At 45.5% G+C, this 24114-nt stretch overlaps 2 protein-coding genes across 2 annotated transcripts in view; both read right to left on the minus strand.

Moving 5' to 3' along the window:
- Positions 1-14883, minus strand: part of TUBA8 (tubulin alpha 8) — a gene marked incomplete at its 3' end in the record, with an annotated part of 30121 nt that extends 15238 nt beyond the window's left edge. Inside the window, exons 1-5 of the mRNA XM_080971985.1 lie at positions 14696-14883; positions 10950-11169; positions 9949-10097; positions 8413-9093; positions 7264-7554 (exon numbers count right to left, since the gene is read on the minus strand). Of these exons, the coding sequence (XP_080828111.1) occupies positions 7264-7554; positions 8413-9093; positions 9949-10097; positions 10950-11169; positions 14696-14698 (1344 nt within the window). The 5' untranslated portion in view covers positions 14699-14883. The remainder of the gene's footprint in view (positions 1-7263; positions 7555-8412; positions 9094-9948; positions 10098-10949; positions 11170-14695) is intronic.
- Positions 14884-18326: 3443 nt separating this feature from the next.
- PEX26 (peroxisomal biogenesis factor 26) lies at positions 18327-23622 on the minus strand. Its single transcript, XM_081023215.1, has 5 exons — positions 22685-23622; positions 21621-21761; positions 20486-20802; positions 19530-19676; positions 18327-18829 (listed from the first exon to the last, which is right to left on the minus strand). Exons 1-5 carry the CDS (start codon positions 22912-22914, stop codon positions 18726-18728), a joined length of 939 nt encoding a protein of 312 aa, XP_080879341.1. The 5' UTR covers positions 22915-23622; the 3' UTR covers positions 18327-18725.
- Between the last annotated feature and the right edge of the window lie 492 nt (positions 23623-24114).

Consider the following 24114-nt stretch of genomic DNA (forward strand, 5'->3'; position numbering starts at 1 on the left):
GGCAGTGGTTTTCCAGGGGTTCAGAGACTCTTCCCAGCCCTATCTAGCAATGCCAGGGGTTGAGTCCAGAGGTGAATTTAGGGAAGCGCAACTGGTTTGGTTGCACTGGGCGCAGAGCCTTAGAAGGCGAGAGGCCACCAAATTTGGGTGTCGCACAGGACGCCGCTAAAATTTGAGACCCCAATGTCTGCCACTGGTTGAGTCCAGAACTCTCTTTCACTCTACCACTGAACTATGGTCCCTTCCAAATATAGTATCAACAAGAAAATAATATATCAACAAGATTCTCATGACTACAAGATGCACATGTTTGACCTGTGGCTGTTAGCTCCGAGTAGCTAATTGTTTCATTTTGGTGGACCACAAGCTTAACATAAGTCAACCATGTGATGCAGCAACCAAAAAAGCTATGCTATTCTAGGCTGCATCAACAGAAGTATAGTGTCCAGATCAAGGGAATTAATAGTACCATTCTATTCTGCCTTGGTCAGACCACACTTGGAATACTGTGTCCGGTTCTGGGCACCACAATTTAAGAAGGATGTTGACAAGTTAGAATGTGTGCAGAGGAGGGCAACCAACATGATCAAGGGTCCGAAAACGAAGCCTTATGAGGAATGCTTGAAGGAGCTGGGTATGTTTAGCCTGGAAAAGAGGAGACTGAAAAGATGTGATAGCCATCTTCAAATATCTCAAGGGTGGTCACATAGAGGAGGGAGCATGCTTGTTTTCTCCTGCTCTGGAGGGTAGAACGCGAACCAATGGCTTCAAGTTGCAAGAACATCAGGAACAACTTTCTGACAGTAAGAGCTGTTCAGCTGTGGAACAGACTCCCACAAGAGGTAGTAGACTCTCCTTCCCTGGAGGTTTTTAAACAGGTTAGATGGCCATCTATCATGGATGCTTTAGCAAAAAAAAGCAGTCTTCTACCAAGTCTGAGCATAGATCCATCCAGTTCAACATCATCTACACTAACTTGCAGGCCCTCTCCAGAGCCTCAGACAGAGGTTTTTTCCAGCCACACCTGGAGATGCCAAGAGTTAAAGTTCGGTCCTTCTGAATACAAAGCAAGCTCTCTACCTCTGAGCTACAGCCCTTTCCGACAGTAATTGTTCACAAGGGAGCTTCTAGGCTGCAAATCTAAACTAGTTGGAAACCAATTTAATCACCACATCTTTGCCCAAATGATCTTAGGAAAGGGGCTTGAGAATTCTGCTACTTTGTAAGAAATCCCTTGCCCCTTCTGAGAGATTATACTTACGTTATGTGATTGTGAGCCATGACTATTAAACTGGTGTGAGACTGGTCTTAGTGTACAGACATTGCATTTATTTGCAAAGGCACTTTGTGTTACCCGCAGCAAGAAAAGCAACTGATAAATTTAATAGATAATAAAACAATAATAGAAATGCCCTAGTTCAACTTCTGGCTCGGCCAAAAAAGAATGCTTTAGAGCATCCATAGCTGACCCAAAGGTAAGATTGTGAGACTTTGACCTGGAAACCCAAGCCCACCATAGCTAAGGAGTGTGACTCAGCAAGCCACTTGCTTTCAGCCCCATCTCTAAAATGGAGACAATATGAAACACTTCATCTATTTTTTTAGACATTGCTCCCCGCAGCTGAATTGGTGGGAAAGCATGATTAATTTCGGTATAGAAACGTATTGGCAAGCACCCCAGGTTTTAGTGTCTCAGTTTCCTTCATGGTGAAAATGTAGCTACTCAGAGTGCAATCCTAAGCAGGTTTACTCAGAAGTAATGCCTTCTGATTTGAGTGGGACTTTCTACCCACCCACCCTCTGAAGACGCACAGGAATACAGTCCTGGTGACTTCTTCCAGCTTGCTGTCTGTGCCAGAAACATTGAAATCATGCCAAGGGCTGCAGAAGAAGCTATCCTGTCCGAAATAAATCTCTGTTTGCCACTTGATGGCCACGGCTGCATAGCAGAGCAAGTGGCAGCAGAGAGACTCTCGTTTCCCCTCGTTCTGTGGTTTCCTCATCTCCCCTCTTGCTTACCATAATGCTCTGACTGATTCTCACTTCCCTTCTTGGTGAACAGTTAGAAGGCTTCGTTTCTGTTCTCTCCGTCTCTCTCCTACTCCTGCTGTATCACTTTGAGCTGTAAGGCAGGAGGAGAGGTGCCACTGGCACCAAGCACCTGCTCATGCCCTTCAGTGTCATAGAGCAGATGAGGAAAGAGGTCACAATTCCCACCACGCACAGCCCTTGCCTGATTACATCACCAGGCTCCTACATAGAGGCAGATAAACAGTCAACGGTGCAACCCAAGTGCACTGCTCTTCCACTCTCTGTGCATTTGTGTGTTTTCCAGCATGTCACACAGACTTCTGATTAAGATCCTGTCCTCTGGGTTTTTGTCTAGCTTGACTGCTTCTTTAATGGCCTTCAGTGGCTAGTGGCTGGTATGGAATACATTCTACTGGCTCTTTAGGGCCCGATGTCTATGGGTAGCATACCTTCCAACATTTCTCCTGTCAAAATAGGGACATCCCATTCCTTAGTGATAGTTTTAGTATTTATGCCCCACACATCATACTGGGTTGCCACAGCCGCTCTGGGCAGCTTCCAACATATATAAAAACATACAGTGGATGCTCAGGTTGCGAATGTGATCCTTCGGGCAGGCATGTTCACAGCCCGCAGCGTTCGCAACCCGCAGCATCGCATCTGCGCATGCGCGGGTTGCAATTTGGCGCTTGTGCACATGCACAAAGCACGATTTAGTGCTTCTGCACATGCACGAGTGCCGAAACCTGGAAGTAACCTGTTCCGGTACTTCTGGGTTTGGCGCGGTACGCAACCCGAAAATGCACAACCTGAAGCGTCTGTAACTAAAGGCAGTTACTACAGTCTCCAGGGTCATATGATGGAATGAAGCAGAACATAAAATGATACCAGGAGTTCCCAGCAAAGGCCACTCTTTGAACCGAAAGAAAAGTACTGTGAAGAAGAGAGGGGACTGCAGAGATGGAGCCTGTGAAGTCCCCTTAAAAATTGAACCTATATGTGCTCTATTGCACTAACTAAGCTGTGAAGACTGACCTTGGGTCAGTCACAGCTCTCAGCCTAACCCTTTCTGCTGGTAGCGGCTAGGGGCAGATTGTCACCTGGCACTGGAAATCTCTGAACCTAAACTTATCTGCATGGTATAGCAATGTCTGGTCAGTAACTATAGCTGAAAAAATTACACTCCATATACTACAAGTAATGCAGGATAAAGTACGGCCACAGTCCTTTTAGGCCACCTGGTGGTCCTTTATTACCTAGGCATCTAACAGTGACATTCAGCATTATAGCATGAAAATAATCGCAGCTATTTGGACAATGTTATGATAATATAACATCATCTGAGAATCGCTGTTGGTATTAATTCCAGTTTTATGTATTGATCCACAGATATGCAAGTTGTTCCATTTATTGGTTTCTTTGTATTTCTTGGTTTGTTGTTCTCCTTGAGTTGTTTTTAAAAAGTTGAAAACTTGAAATTTTTTTTTAAAAAACTCTCAACCTAACCCGCTGCCAAACTTTGCAGATCTGTTTAACTTGCCTGGACACTTTTTCTGCTGGGGCTGAAATGTTTCTTCTGCTGGGGGTCCCCATGATAGGTTAGTTTCTCCCAGTTTCTGTAGAAGCCCATGAGGTTAGGAGATGTGTCTCAAATTCAGTTTAGCCCCTTGGTAATGGGGAGTGAACAATGGGTGTTAATTGGGAAGTGGCTGGTGAAGCAAGTGCCAATTGTCTCCTCCTGCTACTGACTGGTTCTCTCCATTCCACCAGGTTTCTCTTCTGCCAGCCATATCTATAACCCCATTGAAATCTAAGCACTCCAGCTGATCCATCTCGGCTTGAAGGCTTCTAGCATAAGCATATAAATATGGTAAAAGGTACCCCTGCCTGTATGGGCCAGTCTTGACAGACTCTAGGGTTGTGCACTCATCTCACTTAAGAGGCCGGGAGCCAGCGCTGTCCGAAGACACTTCCGGGTCACGTGGCCAGCGTGACGAAGCTGCTCTGGCGAGCCAGCACCAGCGCAGCACACGGAAACGCCGTTTACCTTCCCGCTATAAAGCGGTACCTATTTATCTACTTGCACTTAGGGGTGCTTTCGAACTGCTAGGTGGGCAGGAGCTGGGACCGAAAGATGGGAGCTCACCCTGCCGCGGGGATTCGAACCGCCAACCATACGATCAGCAAGTCCTAGGCACTGAGGTTTTACCCACAGCGCCACCCACGTCCCGATAAATATGGTACCTCTTTCCAAATGCTTCTGGAAAATTTCTCTGCTAGTAAATGCAAATTGGCTTTAAAAATGCACCACACATAGTATTTATACAGTGGTACCTCGGGTTAAGTACTTAATTCGTTCTGGAGGTCCATTCTTAACCTGAAACTGTTCTTAACCTGAAGCATCACTTTAGTTAATGGGGCCTCCTGCTGCCGCCGTGCTGCCAGAGCACGATTTCTGTTCTCATCCTGAAGCAAAGTTCTTAACCCAAGGTACTATTTCTGGGTTAGCGGAGTCTGTAACCTGAAGCGTATGTAACCTGAAGTGTATGTAACCCGAGGTACCACTGTACTCCAATAAAGCTTCCCCACATAACTTCCACCTCCTCTCCTTTGTGTCGGAGGGAATGCGGGAACAAGGGTACCTATTTCCATTTGTGGTAGGAGTGCAGCAATTTTGGTTAAAGACTTTTGCAGAAATAAAGAAGATTATCAGGGTTTTGCTTTCTTTGTTCAATGGAGTAAATGAAGAAATTAAGACAAATGATCATGTCATGCAACAGTTCAAAAATGGAAAACTTTATCTGACATTTGGAGTAAATTTGGAGTAAATGAATTTCTTCATGAATAATTCACTGCCTTCTGTTTATTATATGTTATTATAGCTGAATGGGTCTCAAACCCTCAGTGAGTTAGGGACTTCTCCTGCATGCAAAGACAGGTTCCAGCAAATTGCAGTCTTAAAATTGTAATCTTTTAGAACGTGTGCAGTATTTGGCTCATACTTTTACATTTTATATATGAATTTGTTGTTTGAAATGCTACAGAATTCACATTTCATAAACAAATAAGGCTCTCGGTGCCTACTAGCTGTGATGGCTTTTTCAGCCTCCACTATCAAAGACAATTTGCCCCTGGATACCATTTGCTGGGAATCAAAAGTGCTGTGACACCTGGGTCCTGCTTGCAGGCTTCCCATTGGCTCATCTGGTTGGCCACTGTGAGAACAGGATGTGGGATGAGGTGGGCCTCTGGCCTGATCCGTCTTTTTACATTCTTATGGCTATTGCTACAATAGCAAAAAAATCATTTATTTATGTACTTTGCCTATACAAAAAGGTTACGTTTTTAATCTCCAAAATGAAGTCTGAAGTGAGATTACAGTAGAGACCCAGGGCTTAACTAGAAATGTGGGGCAGCGGTGTCTCCATTCAATTATGATGAAATGGCAATCATTGTTATGTACTGAAGTTCTCACCCTGGGCCAGCAGGGGGATACTGTAGATAGTTATGCAAATGAAGGCTCGAAAGTGATGTTCAGTGATTGGATAGTTATTATGCAAATGAAGGATCAAAAGTGACGTTCAGTGATTGGATAGTTTTAGAAAGTTGCTACAGTAACGTTGTACTGGAGCTCTATATAAGCAGGCTGACTGAGCCCTTCACTCAGTTCTGTTCTGGCCTCTGAATAAACAAGAGCTGTTTGAAGAATCGCTGTGTCGCCTGATATGTTCACCCACAACTTAACAATCATCATTTCAAAAGTTCAACATTTCTTATAGTTTTCCTTTGACAATTGGGGTTGCCATATTGCTTAAGACTTGCTTCATTTTAAAGGAGTGAGGCCAAGAAGGAATGAGGTGCCAGGAGGAAAGCAAGGAGTTCTCTGATAGCTTGTGCCCAAGGGGCCCGGGAAACATGGAACCAGTTCTGCTGCTCTTGAATCGCTCCTACTTATTTGAACTGACCTGTGCTGAATAATTACTTGGTGGCTTGTGCTTTAGCCAGGAGGCCAGGCTGCCAGACCCCATCTGTGTACAGTGGTACCTCGGGTTAAGTACTTAATTCGTTCCAGGGGTCCATTCTTAACCTGAAACTGTTCTTAACCTGAGGTACCACTTTAGCTAATGGGACCTCCCGCTGCTGCTGCGCCGCCGGAGCACGATTTCTGTTCTCATCCTGAAGCAAAGTTTTTAACCCGAGGTACTATTTCTGGGTTAGCGGAGTCTGTAACCTGAAGCGTATGTAACCTGAAGCGTATGTAACCCGAGGTACCACTGTACAGCTGAGAGCAGAACTCAGAAAGTGGTTTGTCTTCAACAAAAACAGGGTTAGACACACACCATACATTTAAAACACAGTTAAACCACATGGCTCCACTTCCCACCCCCTCACCCAAAAAAGAATCCTGGGAACTGCAGTTTACCTTTCACAGAGCTACATTTTCCATCAGCACCTTTAATCAACTACAGTTCCCAGGATCCTTTGTGGGGAGTCATATGCTTTAAATGTATGGTGTATATGCAGCCCAGGTCTCCTAGTTGCTCCTGATGTGGAAGCTTTTATAGGAGTCACCTGACCTGCTCTGGCGCCCAATTGGAGGAGGTTTCCTTGGCTGCCTCCCAATTCTCTCCTTTGGCCAGGGGAGGCTGATCTCACACAGGCTGAATCCCTGCCCAGTTTTCTTCAGCTCACTCATTTCAAGACTCACTGTAGGCTTGTATTATGAAGCTGGATGCCCACATTACACAGGCTTGTGTTAAAGGTTGACGTGGAATGCCTGCAAAAGGAATGTCTGTCATCATGTATGCAAAAGTGTGGCCTGACCACAAAACTGGTAGGAACCAGTTAGGAGGAACCTAACACTGTTAGAGTGAAAAACAACTCTGCATAAGGTACAAGGAGGGCTCTGCATGTAGAGTGAAAGAAACTGGTTGGGTAAAGTTGCATTTCACAGGCTGTGGTTGGGTGAAAACATGGTGGAATGAAGTGGTAGGCCAGAGGGTGAAACAGCTAAGACAACACATTTTTCGTATACAGTGTTTTCTAAAAGAAAGCTCTCGCAAACTCTTTTGACTCTGTCCTGTAATGTGTTACTGAATAAAGTCCGACCCATTGGGAACTTTTCATGAGCCTCCACACGGAATCCCCAAGGGAAATTTCTCCCACAAAGGCCCAAAGGACGGAAAAAACAGACAAGAGACATTGTGGTGCACAGAGAGGAGCAAACTGTTAGATTTCCTCGCTGTCGAGTACCGACTCAAACGAGTCAGTTGCCACTTCCTCATAGTCCTTCTCCAGGGCGGACAGGTCCTCTCGAGCTTCTACAAACTCCCCTTCTTCCATGCCTTCACCAACATACCAGTGCACAAACGCTCTCTTGGCAAACATCAGGTCGAACTTGTGATTTAGCCTTGCCCAGGCTTCAGCAATGGCAGTGGTGTTGCTGAGCATGCAGACAGCGCGCTGGACTTGGGCCAGATCTCCTCCAGGGGTTACAGTTGGCGGCTGGTAATTAATGCCAACCTGGCAGGATTAGAAGGAAAGGGGAGAAAGCAAGCATATAGACACACACATAAATGGTATCAGTTCAAGCAACCACCTCTAAATTGGAACCCTAGAGGTAAAATAAGAATGAGGTGACATACTGCCTGTAGTTCTGGTAAAGACTGATACCTTCCATCATAATTCTCTATGGGAACTGAGTGATGTCCCTCTATTTGTTGGCAACCCTATGGTGAACAGGTGGCGCTGTGGGTTAAACCACAGAGCCTAGGGCTTGCAGATCAGAAGGTCAGCAGTTCAAATCCCCACAACGGGGTGAGCTCCCGTTGCTCGGTCCCAGCTCCTGCCAACCTAGCAGTTCGAAAGCACACAGTGCAAGTAGATAAATAGGTACCGCTCCGGCGGGAATGTAAATGGTATTTCCATGCACTGCTCTGGTTTGCCAGAAGCGGCTTAGTCATGCTGGCCACGTGACGCAGAAGCTGTATGCCGGCTCCCTCAGCCAGTAAAGCGAGATGAGCGCCACAAGCCCAGAGTCATACGCGACTGGACCGAACGGTCAGGGGTCCCTTTACCTTTACCTATGGTGAAATAGTTTGCAAGGCAGTTCTATTTTATACGGGAAATATCAACAGGGAATGGGATGGAGTGTGACTTTTTTTGGAATCACCAAACCACAGGTATGTTCACCAGCAATTCCTATGGCGTCCCCTTTCTCCACACTACATGTCTCCCCTTATCTGCTTTTTTTCTAAAGTAAAAAGCTTCAGATGTTCAGAAAAAGCCATTTTCTGAATCTTTTCCACAGATTCCTCTCTTGATAAACCTTAATGATTGCATTGGGACCCAGACTTCATGCCAATATGAATCTCTCCTCACCTTGAAGCCAGTTGGGCACCAGTCCACAAACTGGATTGTCCTCTTGGTCTTGATGGCAGCAATGGCTACGTTGACGTCTTTGGGCACCACATCACCTCGGTAGAGCATGCAGCAGGCCATGTACTTCCCATGGCGGGGGTCGCATTTCACCATCTGGTTGTTGGGTTCAAAGCAGGAGCTGGTGATTTCGGCCACGGAGAGCTGCTCGTGGTAAGCCCTCTCGGAGGAGATGATGGGCGCATAGGTCACCAAGGGGAAGTGGATGCGAGGGTAAGGCACCAGGTTGGTCTGGAACTCAGTCAAGTCCACGTTGAGGGCGCCATCGAAACGCAGGGACGCGGTGATAGAGGAGACAATCTGGCTGATGAGGCGGTTCAGGTTGGTGTACGTGGGGCGCTCAATGTCCAGATTGCGACGGCAGATGTCGTAGATGGCCTCGTTGTCCACCATGAAGGCGCAGTCGGAATGCTCCAAGGTGGTGTGGGTGGTCAGGATAGAATTGTAGGGCTCCACCACCGCAGTGGAAACCTGGGGGGCTGGGTAGATGGCAAACTCCAGCTTGGATTTCTTGCCATAGTCCACAGACAGGCGCTCCATCAGCAGGGAGGTAAAGCCAGAACCTGTGCCTCCTCCGAAGCTGTGGAAAATCAGGAATCCTTGTAGCCCTGCGCAGGTGTCAGCCTGTAAAGGGAATCATCATTTAGGTGCTTTCCTCACACATGCAGAGAGCTTTTTTATTACACCAATGAGCCTGCGTAAATAAGATACCCCTCCTGAGTTCTGAAATGTTAGAGTCCAGGAAAGACTGTACATTGTGAAAAGTATTTTAGTCTGTTTAAGTAGACAGACAGAGGGGTGGAGATTCAGCACCAAAAACATTAGGAGAGGATGGAAACTTTATTTCTCTTTCCATGCAATTGGCAAATGTGATATTAGGATCCATGTCCTACCTTACTATTCTTCAACACTGCTTCCCCATCCTTGTATTAAAGGGCCCTCCATTTTATCTAGTCATTCTATAAAACAAGTGTTTCTCCATCTGAATTAAAGAAACACCCAGGTGTCTGCTTAGTGTGGTACAAACTGGCCTCTCCACATCCTTTCTCAACCAATCAGAAAGTGGCTAGGAGAAAGGGATGGATGGTATATGTGTCCATACATATGCATGAGTGCGTTTCTGTGTGCATGTCTCTCTCTGTGTATCTATTTTATTTTAATTTTTGTTAAATATGTATATCGTCCTATACCCATAGATCTCAATCAATAAATCTACTGATTGGCATACGGTAAATATCTATTGTAAAATAAGATGATATATTGACTTACATAAACATAATCATTAGAATGAACAAGTAAATTAGAGCTATGACACTCTCCTAATTAAGAGAGATATCTGATGGGTGGAGTTTGACTCAGGTGGACCAAAGGGGGAACTTCTTTTGTTTGGTCCTCAGGTTCTCCAGGGACTCTTTGAAGTGCCATTCAATATAACATTGTAGCCTACCAAAACATGCTTTCAGTTCCGTTGTGCCTTACCAGTTTTCGGATGCGATCCAGTGCTAGCTCAATCCTGTCCTTCCCGATGGTGTAGTGACCACGGGCGTAGTTATTAGCTGCATCTTCCTTGCCAGTGATCAGCTGTTCCGGGTGGAAAAGCTGACGGTAGGTGCCAGCCCGCACTTCATCTGTGAAAGGGGAAAGGAAGTGTAAGGCCTTCCAAAAGGAGCTGAATTTTAATACAAGGCAACCGAACTCTGAATCTACATAGAAAACCATGGCCTGGTATTTCAATTAAGTGGTGAGGAACCTGTTGCACTCCAACTCCCATCAGCCCCAGCCAGCATGGTCAATGGTCAGAGATGCTGAGATGGTCCAACAACATCTGCTGGGCTACAGGTTCCGAAGTATCTATTAGCTGGGGCATTGCATAGAAAGCTGTGGCTTTAAAGAGTTGAATAGATTGATTGTTCATACCATTAGAAAACAACTTTTGTTTTCTTAAAGGTAAACGTAAAGGGACCCCTGACCATTAGTTCCAGTCGTGGCCGACTCTGGGGTTGCTGTGCTCATCTCGCTTTACTGGCTGAGGGAGCTGGCGTACAGCTTCCGGGTCATGTGGCCAGCATGACTAAGCCGCTTCTGGCAAACCAGAGCACCACACGGAAACGCCGTTTACCTTCCCGCCAGAGCGGTACCTATTTATCTACTTGCACTTTGAGGTGCTTTCAAACTGCTAGGTTGGCAGGAGCAGGGACCGAGCAACAGGAGCTCACCCCGTCGCGGGGATTCGAACCGCCAACCTTCTGATCGGCAAGTCCTAGGCTCTGTGGTTTAACCCACAGCTCCACCCACGTCTTACAGCTGAACAATTCAGTAGGGCTTGACACATGAAACGGAAGATTCATCTATTAATGGTTATCCCACCTAAGGCATATTCCGGGATTTGGAAACCTGAGGCCCATTGAGGAAATGTGGCCCCCTGAGCCACTATATGATCTCACAAGCATTTCATGTGACCTGAGACAGCCTTAACTCACCGACTACAGTTTGCTCCAAGTCCACCATGATAGCTCGCGGCACATGCTTCCCGTTGCCAGTCTCTCTGAAGAACGTAGCAAAGGAGTCGTCATTATTGGGATGGTTCTTTTCCGCGAAGGTGCCATCTGGCTGAATTCCATGCTCCAGGCAGAAGAGTTCCCAGCATGCATTGCCGATCTGAACTCCAGCCTGGCCAACGTGAATGGAGATGCACTCACGCTGCAGAATGGAGAACAGGGTGAAGTCAGAAGACACGACACAGACTCTTTGGGACAGGTGCATTCCTTTTTGCACCCTGTAAGTAAGTAAAGGTAAAGGGACCCCTGACCATTAGGTCCAGTCGTGGCCGGCTCTGGGGTTGCGGCGCTCATCTCGCTTTATTGGCCGAGGGAGCCAGCGTATAGCTTCCAGGTCTTGTGGCCAGCATGACTAAGCGGCTTCTGGCGAACCAGAGCAGCGCATGGAAACACCATATACCTTCCTGCCGGAGCGGTACCTATTTATCTACTTGCACTTTGATGTGCTTTCAAACTGCTAAGTTGGCAGGAGCTGGGACCGAGCAATGGGAGCTCACCCCATCGCGGGGATTTGAACCGCCGACCTTCTGATCAGCAAGTCCTAGGCTCTGTGGTTTAACCCACAGCGCCACCCACGTCCCTACCCTGTAAGTAGTTTCATGCATATGCTTGGAAGGGTTTATTTATTTTAAGTTTGATTTCCCACAACAATCCAGCTGCAGAGTCACTCTGAAGCACTTAGTCAAATTAAAATGGTAGCTAGACCTAGTTGCTTGGCACTGCTGGGACCACTGAACCAGAATTGTCTTAGAATCAAAGAACTGTAGAGTTGGATGGGACCCCATGAGTCACCTCTCTTCCTCTATCTGTCCCATCTGAATTTGGAGAGGCATTTGAGGTGTTAGACTGCTGCTTGGAGGCAGTGATAGGCTGGATGTGAGCTAATAAATAGAGGCTGAATCCTGAAAAGACAGAGGTACTGCGTGTTCCAAGTTCTCAGGTCAAGGAGGTGGGGAGACAGCCTGTCCAGGACAGCTTTGCAATCCCCTGGAAGGAGCAGGTCCTCAGCTTGGGGTGCTTTTAGGTTCAATACTATCGCTGGAGTGGCCTCCGTGGCTTGGAGTGCCCTTTTCCAGCTCTAGTTCCTTTTGGACAGAAATGACCTGGCCACTGTATTGCGTGCTTTTGTAATTTCCAGATTGGGTTATTGCAACGTTCTTTACACAGGGCTGCCCTTGAAGATGATTTGGAAACTTCAGCTGGTTCAAAATGCGGTAGATAACCCAAGTTCTGGTTTTATGAGACGTGGGGGGGGGGGGGTGGAACCATCTTTCTATGCATTTTCTCCATACCATGCAATTTTTATACCTCTGTTATATCCCCTACTTAGGATTCAACTACATTAGTCAAAAAACAACACTTTGAAAGTGTTATAAACATGCAACACCAGATGGCGCCAGAGAGCAAACAAATTTTCTATGTGATTTTTTTTCTCTTTTGTTATAAAACAATTTAATTTCTTAAATTTAAATTAAATTTAATTAAATTTAATTTAACTTCTTTATAGTGTTTTTATTCCTGTGTGTAAATCCGCCCTTAGTCACCTTTTCTCTAAATGAAAAGCTCCAAACACTGTAGCCTTTCTTCATAGGGGATCTACTCTATCCCATTGATCACTTTGGTGGCCCTTTCCTAACATTTCCCTTCTGCATTCTCCTTTTGGAGGGGTGGTGATCAGAACTGTACACAGTATTCCAAATGTGGTTGTACCATTGATTTGTATAGCAATATTGTTGCTATATTGGCAGTTTTATTTTCATTTGCTTTCCTTATGATCTCTAACATGGAATTAACCTTTTTCACAGCTGCTGCACATAAAGCTATCCATCACTTTTAACTTTTAGATAATTTTTATTGATGTTTTCAAATACACACACACACACACACACACACACACACACACACGATAAACAATATTGAATCCCAATATCTTTTTCTGGACCAGTTCAGATGCCATTAGAGTTATGTGGTTGGCATTTTTTGCTACAGTGTGCATTGCTGACAGCTGGCATAAATAAAATCAAGGGGAAAGCTTCAGTCAACATCAACTGGCAATGTCTGAATAAAATGGAGAGGGATTGAAAGCCTAACCAATATTTGACAGCTCTCTCTCATTTATCATCATTGTAGAACATGATGCAAAAAGTAAACCAAGAATGGATTATATTCAAGGAGCACCTGAAAAACTACTGTGACAGCAAAAACCTCCTGGCAGATCTTGAATGAGTCTTGCATTGTACAGACAATATATGTAAACTTAATGTTTTTATTTATTTATTTTTCCTTTTTTTGTTACCAAAAAGATTTAAGAAAATAATATATTAATAGGATACTGTAAAAGAGAACAAGTGTAATTTAGTTTTTGTTTTTTAGAACAATCGGAAGTCTATTTTAGGTCTTTTTTTAAAAATGTATTTTTAATTTTTCTGCGGTATGGGATGGGATACAAACTGTAATATATTGCTGTATAATTTTGTAAAATATGTTTAATAAAGAATTCAATTAATGGAAAAAAGAACATGGTTAAACTATGGAACTCACTAGATGTTGTGATAGCTACCAACTATGACGCCTTAAAAATGTTAGATAAATTTAGGTAGGATAAAGCTATCAGTGGCTCCTAGACATGTTGGCTATTTTCTATCCCCAATGTCAGAGGTCTTATACAGTGCTCCCTCAGGTTACAGACGCTTCAGGTTACAGATGCTTCAGGTTACAGACTCCGCTAACCCAGAAATAGTACCTTGGGTTAAGAACTTTGCTTCAGGATGAGAACAGAAATCGTGCTCTGGCAGCACGGCGGCAGCAGGAGGCCCCATTAGCTAAAGTGGTGCTTCAGGTTAAGAACAGTTTCAGGTTAAGAATGGACCTCCGGAACGAATTAAGTACTTAACCCGTGGTACCACTGTATAAATACTATGTGTGGTGCATTTTTAAAGCCAATTTGCATTTACTAGCAGAGAAATTTTCCAGAAGCATTTGGAAAGAGGTACCATATTTATCAGGACGCGGGTGGCGCTGTGGGTAAAACCTCAGTGCCTAGGACTTGCTGATCGTATGGTTGGCGGTTCGAATCCCCGCGGCGGGGTGAGCTCCCGTCTTTCGGTCCCAGCTCCTGCCCACCTAGCAGTTTGAAAGCTAATCCGAACAGACCTCCGGAACGATTTAAGTTCTTAACCCGAGGTACCACTGTACTAGTTTCTGGGAAACATGAGTCAGGAGTGCTATTGCAGTCCGATCCTGCTTGTGGGCTTCTCCTTGGCACCTTGGAGAAAAGGGTGGGATACAAATGCACTCAAGTCATTCAGCTGCTGGCCTGGAACAGCTGGCTGCTGCAGCATCAACCTTGCCATCACAGAACTGATGTGATGATGGATAAAATGTCAGGGTGTAGATCAGGGAAGGGAACCCTGTGGCGTTCCTGATGTTCTTAGACTTCTAACACCTACCAGTCCCAGCCACCAGGGCCAATGGTAAGGGATGGACTTAAAAGCCCAGGAGGATTTGGCGGTTCCCTAACCCTGATCTACACCCTGACATCTACACCACATCAATCCTGTATTGTCAAACTGCCTTGATCTTCTACCCTTTCAATAGTTCTGAAGCAGAGGAAACCTTCTCTCCCCTTGGTACCTTCCATGTGCAGGAAGCTCCCTTGCCTTCCTTACCATGGTGCCTCAAGTAGTGCTCACTCTCGCTCCCGATTAACAACAGCAGCTGTGGATGTTGATGTTCCCACTGCTGTCTCGCTCTAGGCAGCTGGGTGCCAGGACCCCAAGCCATGCATGCCACCCCCAGGGAGTGCCATTGAGCATCACAGTGCAGGGGAGGAAGGTCATAATCACCCTTGGCAACCTCCCCTTTCCTGCTCCTGCCATTTACATCACTGAACACTCACTCACTCTCAGGTGGTGGGCTCAGCAGAAGCCGTCTGCCCATGTTTCCTTCCCCACCTGAAATGATAGGAGCGTCTTCCTCTTGGCTCTGTTTTATTCTCTGAGCAGAACCGGGTTCTTTTCCTGGGACTCTACCACTTCTGGCTTTGTGTAGGGGTGGTTTGTTTGAATGCTTCTGCCATGGACAAGTTTTTTGGGGGAAAGCTGCTTGCATGCAGGGAAATATATTTCAAGGAAGCTGGGCTGAATCGTTTCCTATGTAGAAGGAGTTACCTGCCCCCACTGGGAAGAATTCAAATTTGCAAATACCCACCCGCATCTTGAAGTAGTAGAGGCCATGGGAAAGCTTTCCCATTTGATTCTACTGAATGCTCATTTTTTTTCTGAGTTCAGGACATTGAATCTACTGAGTAGACCTTGGAAGACACATCACAAATCCAACAAAACATAGGTATGTGGAACCTGTGGCCCTCTAGATGTTGTAGGACATCTTTCATCAGCCTCCACCAGCCAATGACCAGAAGTGATGGGAGCTGGAGTCTAGCAGCATCTGGAAGCCACAGGTTGTCCATCCCTCAGCTAGCACCTATTGTTTGCCATCAGCTTTCTCTGTCATCTTCCTATCAATGGGTTGTCATCTAGCAGAGCTGTTCCAAGGGGGAAAGTATTCTGAGGGGGGGAAGGGCACTGCGCTGGCCTAGAGCAACCAGTTAGTTTGCAAGGCACCTTGCTGATAAAGTCATTTGTGTTCATTTCAAAATAGATCCTGTTCTCATTGAGAAGTCTATGGAAGCCTTGGTAATAATAATAATAATAATAATAATAATAATAATAATAATAATAATTTTTATTTATACCCCGCCCTCCCCAGTCAAGGCTGGGCTCAGGGCGGCTAACAAGCAATAATAAAAACAAGTTGAATGAATACAGCTTAAAAACAAAATACAACATTACAATATTGAAACATTAAAATATTAAAATGCAGCCTCATCACAGGAGGAGAAAGGAAAAAGGAAAAAGAAAGAGGGGGAGGGAATCAAATTGGCTCCAAGCCTGGGCCCTGGTCTCATGAGGCAGAGCATTCCACCAGGCCGGAGCCAGTGTTGAAAAGGCCCTGGCTCTGGTTGAAGCTAATCTAACTTCCTTAGGGCCCGGGACCACTAGGGTGTTGCTATGTATGGACCTTGAGGCTCTCCATGGGGCATACCGGGAGAGGCGGTCCCATAGGTATGAGGGTCCTAGGCCTTTAAAGGGCTTTAAAGGTCAAAACCAGCACCTTAAATCTGACCCTGTACTCCACCAGGAGCCAGGGCAGCTAGAAAAGCACTGGGTGAATATGCTCCCATGGCAGAGACCCTGTGAGGAGCCTCACTGCCGACCCTGGGATTAAGAGCATCATGCTATTCCTGCCGTCATCTGGTACTGCTGTTGCATTCATAACTTTTTTGCAGGTTTCACATAGGCATGTGGTTGGCTGCTGTGAGAACTGGAGGTGGAGTTAGATAGGCCTTTGATCTGATCCAGCAAGGGCACTTCATAGGCTGTTACTTGCTCATCCTGTTTTAATAGGTATGTTTTAGCTCCTTCAGCCTGAGGATGTGGATGAGGTGCTTGGAGGTGTTAGGCTGATCATCTGTCCTCTTGGCCCTTGCCCATCCTGACTCCTTAAGGCAGCCAGAGCAGGGCAGGTCAGTTGGATGAGGCAGGTTGTAAAGAATGGTGAAGTACCGTATGGACTGAAGGAAGGAGTTGTAAGGCATTATCAAAGGAGCCTTCATCAGATCCCACCATCCTAGGCGATTACCTGCTGGTTTCCTATTTATGCTACTTGGGCAAAGTGCTCAATGTACAATCTTTATCCTTTGCAGTATGGTTTTGGCACTGAAATATCTGTCACACTAGCGGATTACCTGTGCTGTGAGCTGAACAAGGGAACTGCAGGCCAGTTGGACCGCGCAACAAGCTTTTAATACCATTGACCACCCCTTTGGGATGGGAGGTGCTGTTTAGCAGTGGCTGTAGTCTTACCTTGCAAGTCAGTTGCTGAACAGGGCATTTAGAGATTCGTGTTTAATTCCTTGGCCTCTGCCCTACATCACAAAGGACTCCAGTGTGTCCCCTGCGTTATTTCACACTTGCATGAAACAGCTAGGAGGTTATCTGGTGTCAGTAATATGCTGCGGACACCCATCTCTAGCTTGCATTTCCTTCCTTCCGTCCAGGGAGGGTGTGCAGATCCTGAACTGCAACTTGAGAGCAGTGGTGGGTTGAATGTGGGCTAATGAGTTGATACTTTAAGCCAGACAAGACAGAGGCACTTCTGGATCAGTAGGAAAGCCAATCCAAGATTAGACACACACCTTTACTGGAAGGGATAGCAGTTTCCTTGAAAAACCAAGCTGGTGGTCTTGGGTGCTTCTGGACAATGACTGCAGCACACACTTTGCTGGGCTGCTGAAGTGTTTGGAAACTTCGGCCAGTGCCAAATGCAGCAGCTAGACTTGCTTTTTTGAGCCTATTAACTCCAGTTCTGCCTACCTGCTTGTTTCCAGTGCTTGCTCTTGCCCTTAAAGCCCTTTGAAAAGCTTCCCCACATTCCCTCTTTAAATCAAGGACATCAGAAGTTTAAAACAGCAGCTCTGGGTGGCTTACAAAACACCCCTTGCACTTGCCCAATGGGCACCCAACAATCAGCTTGGCTGTCAAGCACTTGGGGACCCTAAGGAAGGGATTTTGACCAGACAGTTGAAGAATTTCAGCCTTCCATGTGAGCCTGCCCACCCACTGTGATTTTCATCAGAGGCCTCACTCTGTCCTGTTGGGTTGCACTGCTCAAATTATGGAACACCCTTCCTTGGCTGTCCTGATTAGTCCCCTTATTTGTCAATACCTTTATTTTCTAGCAGCCTTTGGAGGATTTTTTTTCCCTTTGCTGCTAAGAGTTGTAATGTGGCTAGCTTTGTTTTGCTCTCTGCTTCATTTTATTACCTCTGTCCATTTGGATGATATCCACATGACACATTTGAAGCACATGGCTTCCCACTAGGAATCCTGGGAACTGTGGTTTGTGAAAGGTGCTGCAAAGTGCAGCTCTGTGAGGGGTAAACTACAGTTGCCAGGATTCTTTGGTGGGGGAGTCATGACTGTTAAAAGTGCTATAAATTTGCTTTAAACCAGGGTTTCCCAAACTTGGGTGTCCAGCTGTTTATTTGACTACAATTCCCATCATCCCTGACCACTGGTCCTGCTAGCTATGGATGATGGGAGTTGTAGTAAAAAAACCAGCCAGAGACCCAAGTTTGGGAAACTCTGCTTTAAACGAATGGTGTGGACGTGATCACAGCTTGCGATCTGTCGGGGGACAGGGGCATTTCCTAACTGGGACCAAAAACCAAGACGGAAGTGATTTAAATAAAATTAATGTTACAAGCATACATATATAATACATAAATCAATATCACAGAATCAAAAATACAAAAAAATCAGCCTTAAACAGAAGCTCCAAGAACTCAGTTATAAAGATATCTAGTTGCCAAGTGTTTCTAAGTGATCATATACAAAGCCACCAAATTCCAACTATCTATCATGGAAATGCTTTATCAGTCCCATCGCTGAGGTCATGGCACAGCAGATACCCCGCCCAGATACTGCCCTGCCACTATCCTTAATTCTCGAAGAAGTCTCTGCCTCACTGCAGGTGCTCTCTCAACAGCTGCAGTCACCTTCATTGACTTGCAAGTGGCTTCTCCACGGTCCTCCAACAAGCACTGCTTCAGCATCATACAGAAGTCAGTGGAGTCAGTTAGTCTTGAATTGGAGGCCTGTAGTGTGGTGAAAATGCAGCCAAGCGGGCTTGATGGAAAAGCTGGATTAGCCTGTTGAGGAAGGGCAGAGAAGTGGGCGATGCTGGAAAAGAGAAGAAGAAGATGATGATGACTTTCATTTCTCATATCTACCCATAACAATAAGCAAATATTATTCACGACACTGGTCAAACATTCCTCCTCCAATTGTAAACACCCAATGTCCCAAGGGTTCTCATACAACTAAAATAAACCACTAAGGTATCACATGCACCATATGTTTAAAACACTGTCATATCACTTTAACAGCAACGGCTCCGCCCCCCAAAAAAACCTGGGAACTGTAGTTCGTTAAGGTAGCTGAGAGTAGTTAGAAGACCCCTCAGAAAGCTACAATTCCCAGCACCTAAAACTACTGTTCCCAAACTCCTTGCCTGAAACTCGAGTGAGCCATTGCCAGTGCTAGATCAGCCAAGAGTCTAACTCAGGAAACTGTCGTATACTTGGTTCTTATGCAGCTACTCCCTGCCAGGCCTTCTACTCCTTTGCTCCTGGACCTCGGTTGAATTTGGGGCTCTCATTCCATCCCACTCCAGATACGGCAGACTTGACCATATCCCAAGCAGTCTGTGCTTTACAAGTCATTCCTGAAATCCCAAACATGGCCAAGCAGCACTGTGTGTCAATACACACACACTGCCATTCCAGATACGCCCCCACATAGGCTAAATATTTCACACAGTAACAGCTGGATACTTCTCCTTTCCCTTCCCCTCCCACTGTCTCCCCTCTCTCAAGTATACCTGGGTCAAGTCTCACGACAATGAGACACAACATGAAAGCAGCCAAGAGTGTCTTTCTGTAGGGGATGGAACACAGCTGGCCTGCCAAGGATCCCAGCACTCGACCCAGCTGTGCCAATATGGTCAACACCTTTTGGGATACCAAACCTGCAAAACAAAAGGAAGACGTTACGCCAGGGAAAGTGGTGAGGAGGCACCACTCAAAAGAAACTTTTAAAAGTTATTTCCAGAGAAGATTCCATGAAAAATAACATCCTTTCTCCCTTACAAGCTCTCCAGACACCACCGTTGTCATGTGAGGACTGTACAGCCATCACCGATTTCTTGTGGCTGATCAAGGAAATGCTTTTGCCCCTTAGCAAACGCTTTATCTATGCTAATAGTAAAACCCAGTGAAGTTGTTGAAAGTGTGTCTCCTTCACCCAACAATTTCATTAAGCTGTCTGAATGCTGTAGGACTGCAATTCTCTTACTAGAATAATAGAACTGTAGAGTTGGAAGGGATCTCAAGAGTTATCTAGTCCAACCCCCAGCAATGCAGGAATCTCAGCTAAAGCATGGCCATTCAACCTCTGCTTAAAAACCACCAAGGAAGGTCAGTCCACAACCTCCCAAGGGAGACTGTTCCACTGTCAAACAGCTCTTACTGTCAGAAAGTTTTTCCTAAAGTTTAGTCGCAATTTCCTTTCTTGTAATTTGAATCCATTGGTTCGAGTCCTACCCTCCAGAGAAGGAGAAAACAAGCTTGTTCCATTTTCCATGTGACAGCTCTTCAGATATTTGAAGATGGCTATCATATCTCCTCTCATTCTCCTCTTTTCCAGGCTAAACAATAACCACCTCCTTCAACCATTCCTCATAAGGCTTTGTTTCCAGATGGCAAGAAAATTTATATACTCCAGGCATCTATGGTTTCAGCTACAAAACACATAAGACTGCTTTTAAGAAAAGCCTACCCAACCGCTGCTTCCACACCATTTCTGGCCGCTCCTCGGGAAGCTGGTGCTCCTCCTCTTCCTTCTGCAGCCACTGCTGCCTCTGCTGCTTAATGCTCTCATAGGCCTCCACCTGTTGCTCTTTGCTCAATGCTTTACAATCTCGGATTAGCTCCTCTGCCTCCGCAAAGAGCCTGAGCGGCAACAGCACATGGAACAGGTGCAGCTGAGCCAAGAGGCCATAACTAGGCATGTGCTGATTGGCTGAGGAATGTAACCAGTCTCTGGCGACTTCTAGCATCACATGAGGTTCTTCCACTTTACTATGCAGGAGGATGCTGAGAGGGAAACGAAGCAATACCACCACCTTAATATTATTATAATGACACCATTGTATTTGCATATTATTTTTCCTATGCATTTTCAAGAAAGCCCTTGACACAGAGGGAGCTAGTAGTGCAGGGCTCCAACTGGCCCTCAGAACACTCTCCAAGCAACACGTCCTTCCCAGACACAACAACAACAACAACAACAATAATAATAATAATAATAATTTGTTGTTGTTGTTATTTATACCCCACCCATCTGGCTGGGTATCCCCAGCCACTCCGGGCGGCTTCCAACAAAAGATTAAAAATACATTAAAACATCAGTCATTAAAAACTTCCCTAAACAGGGCTGCCTTCAGATGTCTTCTAAATGTCAGATAGTTGTTTATTTCTTTGACATCTGATGGGAGAGCATTCCACAGGACGGCCACCACCACCGAGAAGGCCCTCTGCTTGGTTCCCTGTAACTTCGCTTCTTGCAGTGAGAGAACCACCAGAAGGCCCTCAGCACTGGACTTCAGTGTCTGGGTTGAACGATGGGGGTGGAGACGCTCCTTCAGAAGAGATCATATGACTTACTGCATCTCCATACAAAAAAAAAAAAAATCCATGCACAAAGAAAACTTGTATGTCTGGCAGAAGACTCGGATGCAATGCCTCTTTCTCCCAGATATCTAGTTTTCTGTATGCAGGGAACTGATCTGCATGAAGGTGCATTCAGCTATGCAAGCCCCCACCCGCAGCCTAAACTGGTACAGTCCAGTAACAGACTTGCCACCCCCCAAAATACAATAATATAACTCCACGTTTATAAGAGCAGACCCCACCACAGCTCTAGAATTCTGGAAGGCCAACATTCAGGATCGTGATAGTACTGAAGAATCCAAGGAAGGACTTCTCTCCATCGGTTCATCTCAGCCAAGGCCTGGATACCCACAGTGCATAAGGAGCATTTCAGTTCTTCAGAGCTGATTCAGAAAAGAGATGCACAAAATCTAATTATTATTATTATTATTATTATTAAAAATTAACCCCACTCTGCTGCTGAAAAGGACTCCCAGTGTGCCATACAAAGATCAGCAACAAGATTGGAAGTCTGGGGGCAAGGGCTATCTAAAAGGCATGACAGAAAAGGCAAAGGTATTGGGGGGGGAGCAAACACAGACAGTAGTTCTTATTTACAAAGTTTTATAATAACCAGATGGTAATAGGAGAAGTTCAAGGAGAGGAGGAGCAGGAAGTTGCTGTCTTCCAGCACAGCCAGTGGCCATTTTACCCTTCCCGTCCCTCTGCTGTAACATGGTAAAATATCTTTTTCTGTAAGAAACTGCATTCTTCTGCCATTTGTGCTAACAGGTACTGGAATAAATATCGTTATTTAATTCCTTTTAAAAGAACAACATCAATTCCAGGACTGGATTAAAGCAACTGGAGGCCACGGGCTAGGAGTTTAGTAAGTTTACAAAAGTATGGAATTATCAAAGACATTCACACAGAACATTCATAGGGGAATCACAGCTATGTTATAATCCTCACTTGTTCTCAAAATGTACTCTATAATGCTAGACAGTGATCCGAACACTGTATTGCTTCATGGCTGACTTTATTATTTGATTCTGAGCAGCATAAAACCTCCACGAACTTTACTAAATAGTAAGTACGCAATTGTGTAACTCATACACAGTCATAGACACATAAACATTGTGTGTTTAATTTTACTAAGCAACTGGGCCTAGGTAATAAAATCTGTCTGGTTTTTTTATTTTAAAAAGGATGAGCCCCACCCCCTAGTTCATGGGCTGCAGGTAGCTCAGCACATACCTAAATCTGGCACTGATCAATCCCACTCTTCCCAGTTCTCACCCGACCTCTGCCTCAATTCAGCACTTACCTGTCAGCATCTTCATTCTCGAGGTCCTTCCTGAGGCTCTCGCAGCCTTTCTCGCACCTGTCCAGAGCAGCCGCGAAGTCCCTGTTCATCACCAGCAGATCTGCAGCCTCTTCCAGTAAGGAAGCTGCTTGGGACGCCACTGGAGACAGAGACACGGGCTCGCTGCTTCTTAAAAGGCTCCCTGCCCCGCCGATGCCAGCAAGCGCCACGGACAGGTCATTCCTCATCATCTCTAGGTGCTGGTTCTAAAACTAAACACTCCGACTGAGCTGCGCTATAGGCCTGGTTGCCTCGCGCGATCAGCAGCTTCAGGACAAAATATTATGCAGCACTCAACAATTTGGGTTTTTGTTTATTATTTTTAGCCCACTAACTCTTCTTCAGAGGCAGGCTATTCCCCTCTGCAGTCAGACACCGGCTAGAAAAGAGGGGCAGGGGTGTGTAGGAGGGGAAAAGCTAAGTAAAAAAGAAAATTGTCTTCGGTTGCACCATTCTTCAGAATCCAGAACTGTCCAGATCTGCAGAATTGCACAATTGCAATTCTGAGGGTGCGGGTCCGCCTTCTATAAAGCCCTGTATCCTATCAAAAGCAAACGCAGTGCAGACCCCGCTCTCTTTCTAGGAAGCAGAGATCATCTCCCTGCACATTCTGCATAAAGAGCAACAAAAAATGCGACTGCCCCTAAACTGCTGTTCGGTCAGCAGCAGAACAGACGACTTCCTCGCTTTACCTGCGCGCCCGCAGTCACGCCGCAAGAGAGCATGATGGGAAATGTAGTCCCTCTCGCGTGAGAGGGAAAAGAAGTCGACGGGAAAGGCTGACTGACGGGAGGCCGGACTGCGACAACCGGAAGGCAGCCCGTGGCAGGAAGTAACGTGGAGCAGGAGGGAGGGGGATTTAAGCTTAGTTCGTTGGCCTCCTCAATTCATAATGTCCCTCGTCGTTAATACAGTATGTAGTTGGAAATTTCTGAGGGTCTGGTTGGACCACTTGGTGATTTGTTTTTCTCTTGCCTGTTGTAGCAATTGTAATGCCCTGGGCTAGATGTGTAATGGATTTTAATTGCATTTTAATTCCTCCTTTTTTTACATTGTATTACAATTTGACTTTTGCAGAATTCAGTCGAAATAAATAAAAAAAAGGTGCTACTGGACAATTTTTTAATTTTATTTATTTATTTCGACTGCGTCAGACCAACACGGCTACCTACCAGAATGTAGAATTCAGGTTATTGCAAGTGTTCTTCACAGACATGCCACGGAACACCAGAACCCAGCTCAGTTTGGGAACACCAAACTCGGATGCTTTTAAGGCATTACCTCCCCACCCCACCCCACTAACTGGTTTATTTTATTTATTTATTTATTTATTTACGGCTATTAGCCCATAAAGTATGTACAAACATAAAAGCACAGAGGCATAAAGACCG

Source organism: Podarcis pityusensis (genome assembly GCF_964106645.2).
Source record: "Podarcis pityusensis genome assembly, chromosome: 10".
In the NCBI taxonomy this organism is placed as follows: domain Eukaryota; kingdom Metazoa; phylum Chordata; class Lepidosauria; order Squamata; family Lacertidae; genus Podarcis; species Podarcis pityusensis.

Excerpts from the sequence above, each read along its gene's own strand:
- PEX26 (XM_081023215.1), bottom strand. The coding sequence starts at position 22,914 with ATGATGAGGAATGACCTGTCCGTGGCGCTTGCTGGCATCGGCGGGGCA. Across the intron at positions 20,803-21,620 it reads TCCAGAATTCTAGAGCTGTG|CATCCTCCTGCATAGTAAAG; the intron begins GTGGGGTCTGCT and ends TTTCCCTCTCAG. Across the intron at positions 19,677-20,485 it reads GGTGTGGAAGCAGCGGTTGG|GTTTGGTATCCCAAAAGGTG; the intron begins GTAGGCTTTTCT and ends TTTGTTTTGCAG.